General features: G+C 38.1%; 1 protein-coding gene across 1 annotated transcript in view; it reads right to left on the bottom strand.

Annotated features, from left to right (window-relative positions):
* Positions 1 to 14,508, bottom strand: part of GFM1 (G elongation factor mitochondrial 1) — a 44,224-nt gene that overhangs the window by 26,794 nt on the left and 2,922 nt on the right. The window contains exons 4-9 of the mRNA XM_047785542.1: positions 14,015 to 14,219; positions 13,101 to 13,217; positions 9,598 to 9,748; positions 5,239 to 5,393; positions 4,609 to 4,693; positions 1,323 to 1,460 (exon numbers count right to left, since the gene is read on the bottom strand). Of these exons, the coding sequence (XP_047641498.1) occupies positions 1,323 to 1,460; positions 4,609 to 4,693; positions 5,239 to 5,393; positions 9,598 to 9,748; positions 13,101 to 13,217; positions 14,015 to 14,219 (851 nt within the window). The remainder of the gene's footprint in view (positions 1 to 1,322; positions 1,461 to 4,608; positions 4,694 to 5,238; positions 5,394 to 9,597; positions 9,749 to 13,100; positions 13,218 to 14,014; positions 14,220 to 14,508) is intronic.

Raw genomic sequence — 14,508 nt, 5'->3', positions numbered from 1 at the left:
CTAAAATGAGATTTTACTTTAAATGGAAACTCAGAGCTATGGCATCTTTACTTGGAGGATCTGCTGTATTGCAGAACAGAGCTACATGGTTCTACAGTTAAAAAGCATGTAGTACTGTATGTGTTATCTCAGTCCAACAATGAGATGTGTATGACAAAGGCATACGAGGAAAACCTGCAAAGGAAGTTTTGAAAACAAAGGCAGGAGAATGGAGTCCACTGTACTTAAAATAATCTTAATTTCTCACAGATGCAAGCAGCTAAGAAAACAGGAAATCTAAGAACAAAGCATTGGTGCCTCTAGGCTTCCTAGTCTTTGTCTTTTATATTGACAGTTCATTAATAACAGCTGTGGCTGTGAATGCACAAGTGTGCATGTCTTGCTTTAATGGTTACACAACTGTACAGATCTCCTCACTTCTGGCCCATGAAACAGCTGTGACAATCACTAATCCCTCTAGCTTGCCCCTTGCTGCCTATCTCAAAAAACAGCAATGAGCTAATTTTGAAAGGCTGCCTATTCATTTTCCATAACAAAAGTTATGGCCACCAAATATTTCTGAATGTCATAAGATTTTGCTTAGACTAATAAATTTCTCTAGGAATACAGAGACGAATTGGGAAATGGTGCAAGAAAGAGACAACCTCATATACTTGGTATTCCTACCAAAGCCTAACACTACGGACCACAAAAAGCTAGGACAAATTCAGAGCCAATGTAACAATTCAAACCATAAGCCAAGGTTTAGCTCCCAGACCAGACCATGGGAAGTTTTAAATCTTCAGATGGATTCTAGCACCATGGCCTTTCTGGGGGTTGGATGCACTTCCGTATGTCAGGAAGTAAATCTACTTAACAATGTGGCAAGTTATGTGTGAATTTATTATTCTCATTTACTTTTGAGGGCCTGTTATAATAAAACCACTATTATAATAAAAACCTATTATACTCTAAAAGGATAGCTCTGGAGGGAAGTGCTGAATCTTGTGTTCCTAACACAACCTTAGGGGATTGTGTTCACTTCGGCAGCACATATACTAAAATTAAATCTTAGGGAACTAATGTCCCTTTTCCTTAACCTTGGTCATTGAGGAAATACAGCTAATTCACAAATGGTAGAATAAAATGTGTTCTTAATATGTGCTAATTTAGCCTACCCCAAAATGTTACACGAGAATTGTAGCAAACCTAACTAAAAAAGAAGCTAAGAAAACACATTTGACTAGAAATAATTTTCTTATGGGGCTCAAGATACCAAGAAGGTAGATCTCTTTCACCTGCATTTGAAAAATTGTGATCTCACAACAATGCCTGGTACTTGCCTCCATCATGTCAGCGTGCATGCGAACCAGCCGCTGCACCCGCACTTTCTTTCTTGTCCTCGTGTTATAGATGGTGTCACCCTTCTTCAACTCTCCTTGATAATTGCGAACATAAGTTAACTGTCCAAATCGACCTGCCTAGAAGTCAAGATTGGGTAAGGTCAGAAAGAATAAAAAAACAACATGAGAATCAGAATTAAGAGGAAAATTTCACAACTACCTTCAAATTCACTATCAGTTTTAGTAGTACAACTTATTGTCATAAGCTAATACTAGTTTTGAATATAGTTAAGTTAAATGGCTGTAATTCTTTTTGGCATCAAATCCAAGATACAGGAGTTTCTGTTGTGGCTCATTGGTTAACGAATCCAACTAGGAACCATGGGGTTGTGGGTTTGATCCCTGGCCTTGCTCAGTGGGTTAAGGATCCCGCATTGCCATGAGCTGTGGTGTAGGCTGCAGACTTGGCTTGGATCCTAAGTTGCTGTGGCTCTGGTGCAGACCGGCAGCTACAGCTCTGATTAGACTCCTAGCCTGGGAACCTCCATATGCTGTGGGAGTGGCCCAAGAAATGGCAAAAAGACAAAAAAAAAAAAAAAAATCCAAGATACAACTTCTGCTTCCTCTGAAATAAAAGTTATTAGGAGTTCCCATCGTAGCTCAGTGGTTAACGAATCCAACTAGGAACCATGAGGTTTCAGGTTTGATCCCTGACCTCACTCAGTGGGTTAAAGATCTGGCATTGCTGTGAGCTGTGGTGTAGGTCAAAGACATGGCTCAGATTTGGTGTTGCTGTGGCTCTGGCATAGCCAGCGGCTACAGCTCTGATTCGACCCCTAGCCTGGGAACCTTCAGGGCGTGCCCCTAAAAAGCAAAAAAATAAATAAATAAAAAATAAAATGAAATAAATAAAAATCATTAAATATTTTAAATTATTTATGTAACAAGGAAGTTATCTCATAAGTTCAGTTTAATATAGTAAGACATAAAAGTAAGGCATAATTATTAGAAAGACAAAAACATCATAAGAAATGGTGAGATTATACTACACATGTTGGAAAAACTTTGATAATCACCTGGAAAGCTATACGAATAAGAGGTCTGTAAAATGACTGAATATAAAATGAATAATCAAGGATCATTTCCTCCTGAATAGTAATACAAACCTACCAGGTAAGTACTTAAGACTAACCTATTAGATAAGTACTTAAAAGTTGCCAGTTGTTCCCAAATTAATTTGTAGGTCTAACACAATAGCAATCAAAATCCTAAAAGGAATTTTTAAACATTTTAGTCATTTTAAAACTTATTTAGAATGGATAAAAATAAAAAATAACTCTGATATAAAAACAGCCCATAGAATATTGTATAAATCTCTAAAATGTTTAATTTGTCAACAGATGATAATGGAGACATGACAATCAATGAAAACATATAACGTTGTTGAAAAACTGTAACTGGACAATTAGTCTTCCATTTGGAGGCAGAGAGATACATTTAGATCCTACCGCACAGCATTTAGCAAAACAAATTCCAACTTGATTAACAATGAAAAAAACAAAAAACCCCACCACAAAAAGTAGAAGAGACAAAAGTAAATATTTACATATATAATCCAAGAGGAAGATTTATAATGTGAAAAATGAGAAAATGACTAAAGACAAGGACTGATATGGTTGACCTATGTAAACTTTAACCTGCGAATTGTTTTTTAAAAAACTTGATTGGAGAAAGGCTCATACAAATAAGTAGAACATTTTGACTCTAATTTTTAAAAATGGAAGATAAAAGAAATAAGGAGGCAATTAAAAAAGAGGAAATACAATTGCATAATGAATATATGTGATAACGTTCTCTATCATTAGGAATTAAGGCAAGATGAAGAATTAAAATATTTTCATTTATGAAATCTAATAATTTTTAATAAATAATACTCAATGCTGATAATGATTTATTGAATAATATGTACGTTAATTCTGAGAGTACGAAAGCAAGCCAGCAATATAAACCAATAAATATTAAAATGTTCCATTCCATAACTTTTACTTAATAATCACTATTCTGGGGATCCTAAGAAAGTATTTCTAAATACATTTAAAAGTTTTACACTAAAAATTGTCGCTACAATGTTATTTCTACTCTTTAATTTAAAATGACATTTTCTGGGAGCTCCCTGGTGGCTCAGTGGTTAAGAATCTGGCATTTTCATTGCTGTGACTCCAGTCACTGCTATGGTGAAGGTTTGATCCTTGGCCTGGGAACTTACGCATGCTGCAAATGCAGCCAAAAATAAAAGAAAGTAAATAAATAAATAAAATGACTTTCTGATTTTGAAAGTAATAAGCACACTGTAAAGTTTTAAAAACAGGAGTTTCCTTGTGGCACAGTAGGTTAAAAATTTGGAGTTGTCACTGCAGTGGCTTGGGTCGTTGTTGTAGCATGAGTTTGATCCCTGGCCCAGGAACCTCCACATGCTTTGGGCATAGCCAAAAATAAATACATTTTTTAAAATGAAAAAAATAAAAATAAAAACTAGGGAAAAGCCCCACTTACCCAATATTATTCCATCCCAGAGATAACCACTCTTTAACACTTCCAACTTATCCACTTTCTTCTCCCACTTAAAATACTATAAACAGAAGCAACAATACCACAACAAGAAGCACACCCAGTCCCCAAATCTTGGTTTCTAATACCATTAAAAATTAAAAGGAACCAGGGCTCTTAGAGATATGGCAGATTTTAGGAAGAGGCAGGGAACATACAACATAAGCCTGCAGCATCCTGTATAGCCAGAAAGGAAGTTTATGGAAGTATTTAGAAAAGCAAAACACTGGGGAATGTCAAAGGGACACAGAAGCCAACTATAGAGCTCCAACGGCCAAACCTGGCCAATCTGGCAACAAAATAAGTATCATGCTACTGGATTATAACTCAAAGTACAAAATAAATATCCATATGCCCATAATGATATAAATAAATGTTTGAATAAATAAATACATGGAGGAGAAAAGACAACTCTCCCATACAGAAGAGTTCCAAATAACTGACATATATTCCGCTCCCTCAAGGAGGAAGAGCATAATTCCCCACTCCTTAAGTGTAGGCTACACACAGTAACCTTCTTCTAGAGAGTCCGTAAGGAACGGGGGGCAGGGAAATAATTTTACAGTGGAGAAACCTGTAACCAAATCTTTCCTAAGAGTCATTTAGTAATAGGAGTAAAAGCCTGAAAAAAAAGAAAATTTCTACACTGAGCAATTATATACATTAGAAAGGAACTTACCTCCAATTTAAAAGCCAGGCCTACAAATGGATGGGAATCATCTCTTTTGGAGTTCATTAAGATTTTCGTTTTCTCTTGTGAGTCACTTAAAACAAAAGAAATATACATTTATGACATGCAACAGATGATACTTCTTTTTATACCAATTTGCTCCATCAGTGTATCATCTGATAAAAAGCATATGTATGCTAAACATTTCTGAGCTTACACATAAGGGAAATTTCACTGAAAGATCGAAAATAATAACTTTTCTGGCCTTAGTTACTACATTGTGATAGGACCAGAGTAGAATAATACCCCAAAAAACAGTCTGGCAGAAAAAGAAAAACAATTAATGAGGGCTTAAAATTTTTTTGTTTTTCTAAAGCATCAAAAAAATACATGTGACTGGTTCCAAACGAGAAAATTTTCTAATAATGTAAATCTTGATACATAATGAAACAAATCATATTTCTAACTTACAAATAGAATATGATATGGGAAGGTATAATAAATGTTCTTCTTTACGCCAAAATTGTTACCCAGTAGGAATGGAGATTGGTTTTTGTAAATTATTGAAAAAAAACCCATAAACACAACTACTAGAACCACTCTTAAATTCTTTCATAGTGCACAAATGTTAAGACTTACTCCTGATTGAGTATAGCATAATTCTGGACTTCAGATGGATTGGGGAGGTATTCTACAACAGCATCTAAAAGAGGCTGAACTCCTTTGTTCTTCAAGGCACTTCCCAAAAAGACAGGAGTAAATGACCTATTTATAGTAGCTCTTCGAATTGCAAGCTACAAAAGAAAAAAATTAACAATTACCTTATCTTGAAATTACATTTTGAGGTGATTTCAGATCAATTACAGAACAAATGAATGAAAAGAATTGATGGACTTTGTAGTACTGGCTCTGGTCTCTGGTGGAAACTAGAATTAGATCCTGTATAACTTAAGATCAAAATACAAAAAAAAAAGAGAAGTGATTTAACTTTCAACACTGTGCTACTGCTTTCAATTCTCTTGGAATGTCACTAACTTTCAATGTAGCAAAAAAAAAACCAAAACCAAAAACACACAAAAACACAAACACAGAATAATGTAAACAGTATGCTAGCAATTGTATACAGCAGAGGAGAAGAGTTCCCATTCTGGCTCAGCAGAAATGAATCTGACTAGTATCCATCTCTGGCCTTGCTCAGTGGGTTAAGGAGCCAGTGTTGCCATGAGCTGTGATATAGGTTGCAGATGTGGCTCAGATCTGACGTTGCTGTGGCTGTGGTGTAGGCCAGTGGATACAGCTCCGATTCAACCCCTAGCCTGGGAACCTCCATATGCCGAGGGGTTGGCCCTAAAAAGCAAAACAAAAAAACAAAAACAAAGGAGAAAGCAATATATATGCAAAAAGAACAAAAACAAAAACAAAAAAAAACCCAAAACCCTCTGGAGAGATACACCAGATACTATTAACTGGCAACCTATTTTAGGGATGGGGCAGAGAACTGGGCAGATAGGAGCTGGGTGGGAGTCTTTATTGTGTACCTTTGTATAAACCATTTGAAAGTATTATCTATTAAGAAAATACTTATTTATTTATTTTTTTAAAGGACATACAGAGGAAGCCAAACAATAAAATCACTCATATACTAGGGGCCATTATAGTAACAGGCTCTAAAATAATGGCCTCCTGGTCTTGTCCCAACCCCTTGTACAAGCACCATCCACATGTCACAGCCTCATGCTTCCCCTGCTACTGGCTAAGCAGGCCCCAGAGAGAGCTTCAGAGCTTTAGCTCTAGCAGCAAGAGGCCAACAGTCATGCTGTTGCCACAACCCACCACCACAGAAATACAGAGCAGCATACAATAATTTCTCAGTCCTCAGGAAAAAAACCCAGAAAATTAGCTGCCCTCTCCCCTCAAAAAAGTAAAATTCTAAACCTCACAGTAAAAAGTACGATAATAGCTGAACATAGTAAGAGTATAAAAAGGAGAAAATAAGCATGGCAAGAAAGCAATTACTATCTGAAACTACCTTAAACACTTGCTTTTGCTGTTGCTAGGAAAATGGCTTGGTCACTCACCACTGAGGCTACGCTAGGTCACAAGATCACATCTTTGACTTTCCAATCCTCCCTTACATGCAAAAGTAGGGTCATATGAATCTTACCATGCTTACTTTACATCCATTGAATAGAGAAACATATAAGAGTGGGGAACAAATAGAAAAAAGGAGAAAAATTAAAATTAACCCTATACCAGCCTAATGAAGGCTTTATTTCTCCTCATATTTCTCTTATTTTTATAAGAATCACATTCACACTTTATAATTGTTGCTTTTCCACTGTCCCTAATAATAATACAGCCAACAACAATACAGAAACTAAACTACACCCATGTATCCTATGAAGAAAACAGTAAATAATGCAGGACTGAAAGTGCTCTCCTTAGAAAGGCCTTTTTTTTTTTTCTTTTGTCTTTTTGCTATTTCTTGGGCCGCTCCCGCGGCATATGGAGGTTCCCAGGCTAGGGGTCGAATCAGAGCTGTGGCCACTGGCCTGCGCGAGAGCCACAGCAACGCAGGATCCGAGCTGCGTCTGCAACCTACACCACAGCTCACGGCAACGCCGGATCGTTAACCCACTGAGCAAGCGCAGGGATCGAACCCGCAACCTCATGGTTCCTAGTCGGATTCGTTAACCACTGCGCCACAACGGGAACTCCAGAAAGGCCTTTTTGAACGGCTGGCCCCTGGCTGGAGTCCGGGAATCTGGATTTCATGGGGGTTCCCAGGATTCCCAGAACTGGTAAGACTGGTTCACAGTCTCACTACTGTTTGTACAAACAACATGATATGCGCAAACTCCTTTTGGGAGTCTGGAATTTGGTACATGCCAGGCAGGGGGTGTCAATGTTACCGGCCCCCAATAAAACCTTGGGCACTAAGTTTCTAATGAGCTTCCCTGGCAGACAACACTTCAGAGGTGCAATGACAACTTGCTTCTGGAGGAAGTCACCACTTTCCATTCCAGTCTTGCCCTGCAAGATTCCATGGGAGAGGACGCCTGGACACTGATGCTTGGTTTCTGCTGGACTTCACCTCATATGCCTTTTCCCTTTGCTGATTTTGCTTTGTAGCCTTTTACTGTAATAAATGATAGCTGAGTGTGATTATGTGCTGAGTCCTTACTCCTAGTGAGTCACAGAATCTGAGAGCAGTCCTGGGGACCCCTGACACAGTCCCTTTAATAAATCAAAACCTAACTCTCTATTGTGGTTCCCAGGATACAGTGCTTGATTTTATTAAAGGTCTGGACCCATACCTTCCTACCTGGTGTTCCTTACTCATCAGAGAGCTGAGCCGGGAAGGCCTCAGCTGTGAATGGTAAAGAACTCAAGCTATGAGATATCAGCAAGTACCTCAGCTTCAATAGGGTTTTGTCCTTCTGCATTTGATCTGTAAACTCCCTGAGTGCAATGTCTGACACATAATAATAACTTATATGATTTCTGCCAAGTGCATCAAGTAGTCTGGCAAAATAAATATCAGCTTTTAAAAATTATTGCTAAGATATACATAACCAAATTGGCCATTTTAACCATTTTTAAGTGTACAGTAACTGTACAGTTCAGTGCATTAAGTATATTCACACTGCTGTCACTACTTTCCATTCCAGAACTTTTCATCATCTCAAACTGAAATTCTGTACCCACTGAACTCCCCATTCTGCCTTCCTCCAGCCTCTGGTAACCACTCTACCTTCTGCCTCTAGGAATTTAACTGTTCTGGGTACCTCATATAAGTGGAATCATATAACATTTGTTCTTGTATGTCTGGCTTATTTCACTTTACACAATATTCCCAAGGCTCATCCATATCATAGCAAGTATCAGAATCTGATTCCTTTTTAAGGCCAAATAATACTCCATTGTACAAATATACCAATTTTGTTTAACCATTTATCCACTGATGGACATCAGGTTGATTTCACCTTTTGGTTATTGTGAATGACACTGCTATCAACATCAGTATAAACATATCTGAATCCAAATCACTATGTTTTCCACATCAGATGCATAATTTTACAGCTGCACCAGCAATGCACAAGGGTTCCAATTTCTCCACATCTTCACCAACACTTGTTATTTTGTTTCTGAATTATCTCATTGAGAAAGCACTTTATTAGTTAGGATGGCTATTAATTTTGATTTGCTTTCCCTAATGATTAGTGATGTTGAACATCTTTTCATGTGTTTACTGGCCATTTGTTATCTTCTATGGAGAAATGTCTATCCAAAAACTTAATGCCAGGCTTAGGCAGGGATCTTCTCTATCTTTAAAGAGCTGAATAATCAAGAAAAGGAATCTCTACAGCCTTCCAAATAATATAGTGATCTAAGTACCAACAGTCTGCAAACATTTAGCTGCCTTGTCTTATTGCTGTAACATTTCTAGTTTCTTTTTTCTTAATAAGGGTATGTCCTAGAAGTTGGCTGTTTAAGTATCTTTTTTTTCTAGAACAAATTATGACTCCTTTCCCATTTTACATAATTCATTACCTTAAAAAAAAAAAAAGAAATATGCCAGACCAAGTATTATTTGAAGAAATCAATGTGTTAAATAACTTTACTTATTAGATTTCACCAATAAAACTCATTCATGAAAGTCCCCTCCCTGCACAAAAACAAAACAAAACTGCTCTTTTTCTTGTTAACACATGACATATACATATTTTTTTTTTTAGGGTTGCACCTACCGCATAAGAAAGTTCCCAGACTAGGGGTCGAATTGGGAGCTGTAGTTGCTGGCCTCCACCACAGCCAGCACATCACAGGATCCAAGCCATGTCTGGGACCTAGACCATAGTGCACAGCAACATTGGATCCTTAACCCACTAAGCAAGGCCAAGGATTGAACCCATGTCTTCACGGATACTAGTCAGGTTCGTTACCGATGAGCCATGACGGGAACTACAATACGAGACATATTTTGAGAACACTTGCCTTTAAATCAGAAGTTGAGGGAATTTTTTCTTCCAGAAACATCTCTCCAAGTTGCTCATCTGAATTAGCAACAGATTCAATCAGCTCCTGCCGACGGTCAGAGGCTGCTGCCCTGAATTCTGCTGGAATTTCCCCATATCGAACAATCTGACTAAGAGTAGAAATACGTTATTTTGGTACTTTAAGAATATTCAATTAAACATACAAAACATCAATGAAAAAGATAAAATAATGGTCAAAATATTTTTTAGGTAAGTGCTCTGATATATCTGCATTAAAACCACAAATAAGACTAATGTATATTTTTAAAATTCAGACGGAATAGTGGGCAAAATACTTTAAAACAAGCAAACTACTGAAGGTTGCACTAGAAAATGGATGAGCCACGGTTCAAAGCCAATCTGACTCCAAAGCCCATAAATACAATACAGGTTTGACCTGTACAGGTCCACTTATACATGGATTTTTTTCCAATAAAATGCAAAAATATATGAACATTGTGTGCAAGACTTGTATTGAAGTGGATAGCCAATCCTTACATAGATATAAGGTGAGTGATATTTAATATGAAATTAACAATGTGTTTTCTTACTGTTTTGTAATTTTGCTTTCAAAGAATTACATAACCATAGCCTGCTTCTCTCACATAATTGAAGAAACTGTATATCATCCATCACTAAGCAATTTTTATATTAAGTTGTTTAAACTTAAATCTTAAATCACTTTTAAAAAGTCATAAAGCTTCTAATATTGTATTATAAATATAATATCACATGCCAGAAAAATTTTGTAATGACTCATTCATTTGCATATAGTCTAGGCCACTGCATCACATTAATTACACCAGGCTACCATAAAGCAATCATATTGCTGCTTCTTCCTTATCAATGTTATACCTATAAATAAATATGAATTTCTTTTCATAGTATCTTCTCATTTTTGGTATCTAGTATTAGCAATACATTAACATCTACAGTGCTTTGAATCATAATATTGATGTAGGTACTGACAGATGCTTCATCTTATCAACAGATGACATAAACTTACCATATGGATAAATAGAGTATTGTAAATGCATTTTCTCTTCCTTACAACTTTTTCTTCAGCTTTCTTAACACTTTCTTTTCTCCAGCTTACTTTATTGTAAAAATACACTATGTAATACATATTACATAGAAAATATGTGTCAACTGACTATCGGTGTTATTGATAAGCCTCCTAGTCAATAGTAGTAAAGTTTTGGAGAAGTCAAAATTATACTTGGATTTTTGACTGCGTGGGGAGACAGCACCTCTAACCCCCACATTGTTCAAGGATCAACTGTACCTGAAAATTCTATTAGCAAAATTAATCAGAATATCAGTCTCTAATATGTAGGATTAGAGGCTTGACTATTCCTTTTCATTAATAACAAACCAGGAGTTCCTGTCGTGGCACAGTGGAAATGAATCCGACTAGGAACCATGAGGTTGCAGGTTTGATTCCTGGCCTCGCTCAGGGGTTAAGAATCTGGCGTTGCCCTGAGCTGTGGTGTAGGTCACGGACACGGCTTGGATCTGGCATTGCTGTGGCTCTGGAGAAGGCCAGCAGCTATAGCTCTGATTAGACCCCTAGCCTGGGAATCTCCATATGCTGCGAGTGCGGCCCTAAAAACTCAAAAAAAGATTAAAAAATAAAAAAACAAAAAAACAAACCAAATTACATTTTTAATGCAGAAAACTCTTATTTTGTAGTTTAAAAAAAATTACCAAATATGACATACTCTTCAACCTTAACCTTAGTTTTCCATTCCTCTAGGGCAGATAGGTAAGAATCACAAACAAAATATACACAACCAAGAAGAAACAGATATGCTTGATACTTAGAAACATCAGTCTGAACATCTAAAAAATATTCTTTAAAAATGAAATCTGATGTCAAAAAATAACAAGCTTTTCAGGAAACACATTCCTTAAAAAAAAGAAAAAAAAAAAAGAAAAAGAAGTTAATTGCAAACAATTGCAAGCAGTCAGAAAACAAATCTTACTATCTAAAGAATGCTCTTCACAACCTCCCAAACTTAATTTCTTCCATCCTGGGAAACTTCTGGTTCTTATCCTGGGAAACTTCTGGTTCTTAGCCTTTCATGTCAGAATCTTCCTTTCAACACACACACACACACACACACACACACACACACGGGAAACTTCTGGTTCTTAGCCTTTCGTGTCAGAATCTTCCTTTCAAAACACACACACACACACACACACACACACACACACACACCCAGTGGTCTAGGGCTAGGAAAGGGAGCAGGTCCATTAAGAAGTTCCACCTGCCATGCCAATGTATAACAAAGTTTAAAAGCCTCTACTTTAGAAGACAGAAACGTGTGGCTTGCTAATTCTGGGAAAGCAGATTTAGTCATTTACTTACAAATATTATTTAAGTCCCTATTTTGTATCAGACAGTTCTACAGCTGGGGACGTAGCAGTGAATAAACCTGAAAAAAATCCCTGTCCCTTGCATTCTAAGGAGTGATATCTAAACTCGGTTGTCACTACTTAGTTATAACACAAAAAAAGAGAGAAACATCTTCATCTTTTCCCTGCCTACAAGATGGCCAGTAAGGATAAATTCTACACTTAACTGACCACAATACCCTTCACCCACCTGCTAGACCAGCAATCCCAGTTCCATAACAAAGAAAGGAAATCCCTCAAAAAGGACCGTTAGGGAAAATGCCCCACTATCGGGCCACTCTCCAGAATAAGGTTAACTTATGACTCCCCATACTGTCTGGATTAGTGCCACTCAAACCTTGCTCTGCAGACCTGAAACATCAGCACCTCCTGGAGCTTTCCAGAAATGCAAATTCCAGGCCCCATCCTAGAGCTACTAATTAGCATCTCTGAAGGTGTATCCAGAGATGTGTTTTAACAAGCTCTTCAAGTGATTTTTCTGAATGCTGTGGTTTGATAACCACTTTGGATGCAAAGGTCTCTCAAAAGTTGACCAAGTACCATAACAAAAGTCACCAATTTGCTTCTCTTATTGCCCAAACCACATCTGCACAATTTTTAACTTCTCTTATGTATTGATCTTTTAATCTTTGAAATCCCATGAAGTAGGAAGAGGAAATTTTATTTTATGTTTTTTGGTCTTTTTGCCTTTTCTAGGGCCGCTCCTGCAGCATATGGAGGTTCCCAGGCTAGGAGTCAAATCAGAGCTGTAGCTGCCGGCCTACTCCAGAGCCACAGCAATGCCAGATCCAAGCCGTGTCTGTGACCTACACCACAGGTCATAGCAACGCCACATCCTTAACCCACTGAGCGAGGAGGACAGAGATTGAACCCAAAATCTCATGGTTCCTAGTCAGATTCATTAACCACTGAGCCACGACAGGAACTACATCTTCCAACCACATTTCATAAAAAGAAGTTTATGTTTAAGCACCCATCTTTTTCCTTCCCTTTAATACTTTTTAAAATATAAGATTTTGATGGTATATTTTTAACACTTACCCAAAATCTCCATCAAAATAGATGGCTCGTTCCTCAATAAGATCTATAATACCTTTAAAATCACCCTCCAAACCAATGGGTATCTGCACAAGTGCTGCATTATGATTAAGTTTAGACCTGAAAAATAAAAATACACGTTTATCCTTTTTTCTTCCCAAATCCCTTTGAAATGATTAATAAATATAAAAAGAAATCAATGGCAGATCTGTGGAACTGACCAATAACCAAGCTATGGACCTCAGTGTTGCATGTACTAAGATAAGTCTTTCACACGGATGGATTTTTTTTTTGTCTTTTTGCCTTTTTTAGGTCTGGTCCCCAGGCTAGGGGTCGAATCAGAGCTGTAGCCGCCGGCCTACGCCAGAGCCACAGCAACTCGGGATCCAAGCCTCGTCTACAACCTACACCACAGCTCACAGCAACACCGGACCCTTAACCCACTGAGCAAGGCCAGGGATTGAACCCGCAACCTCATGGTTCCTAGTCAGATTCGTTAACTGCTGAGCCATGAAGGGAACTCCATTTTTTTTAAAAAACATGATATCTTTATTTATTTATTTATTTGTCCTTTTAGGGCCACACTCGAGGCGTATGGAGGTTCCCAGGCTAGAGTCTAATCAGAGCTGTTGCTGCCAGCCTATGCCAGAGCCACAGCTATACCAGATCCAAGCCGTGTCTGCAACCTACACCAGAGCTCAGGGCAACGCTGGATCCTTAACCCCTGAACAAGGCCAGGGATTGAACCTGAAACCTCATGGTTCCTAGTCGGATTTGTTTCCACTGCGCCACGACAGGAATTCCATCACATAGATGGATTTTAAAAAAGAAAAGGATAAATCCTAATGACACTGAATTAACTGTCCTTCTGGATATGGTTGTTATTCAGATCAATGCTCTGCTGTAAGGTTCATTACCTCATTTGCTGCAGGGCCCTGGTTGGGTTGGAGCCCATTCGGTCCAGTTTGTTAATGAAAGTTAGAAACGGAACATTGTAGCGCTGCATCTGACGATTAACAGTCATGGTCTGGCACTGCACCCCTCCGACTGCACAGAGAACAAGGATTGCACCATCCAGCACTCTCAGGGCTCTTTCAACTTCTATGGTGAAGTCCACGTGCCCTAAATGAGACAGAGAGGTGTGAGAGGGTCTTTAAAAGCAGTGTGGGAGTTCCCATTATGGCTTAGCAGAAATGGACTAGTATCCATGAGGACGCAGGTTTGATCCCCGGCCTCACTCAGTGGGTTCAGGATCCGGTGTTGCCATGAGCTGTGGTTTAGGTTGCCGACATGGCTCACATCTGGCATTGCTGTGGCTGTGGCATAGGCCAGTAGCTACAGCTCTGATTTGACCCCTAGCCTAGGAATCTCCATATGCCGAGGGTGTGGCCCTAAAAAGACAAAACAAAAC

The sequence above is a fragment of the Phacochoerus africanus genome, chromosome 1, assembly GCF_016906955.1.
Source record: "Phacochoerus africanus isolate WHEZ1 chromosome 1, ROS_Pafr_v1, whole genome shotgun sequence".
Classification (NCBI taxonomy): domain Eukaryota; kingdom Metazoa; phylum Chordata; class Mammalia; order Artiodactyla; family Suidae; genus Phacochoerus; species Phacochoerus africanus.
The sequence above is the reverse complement of the archived record's forward strand: the minus strand, read 5'-3'. Positions and strand labels throughout refer to the sequence as shown.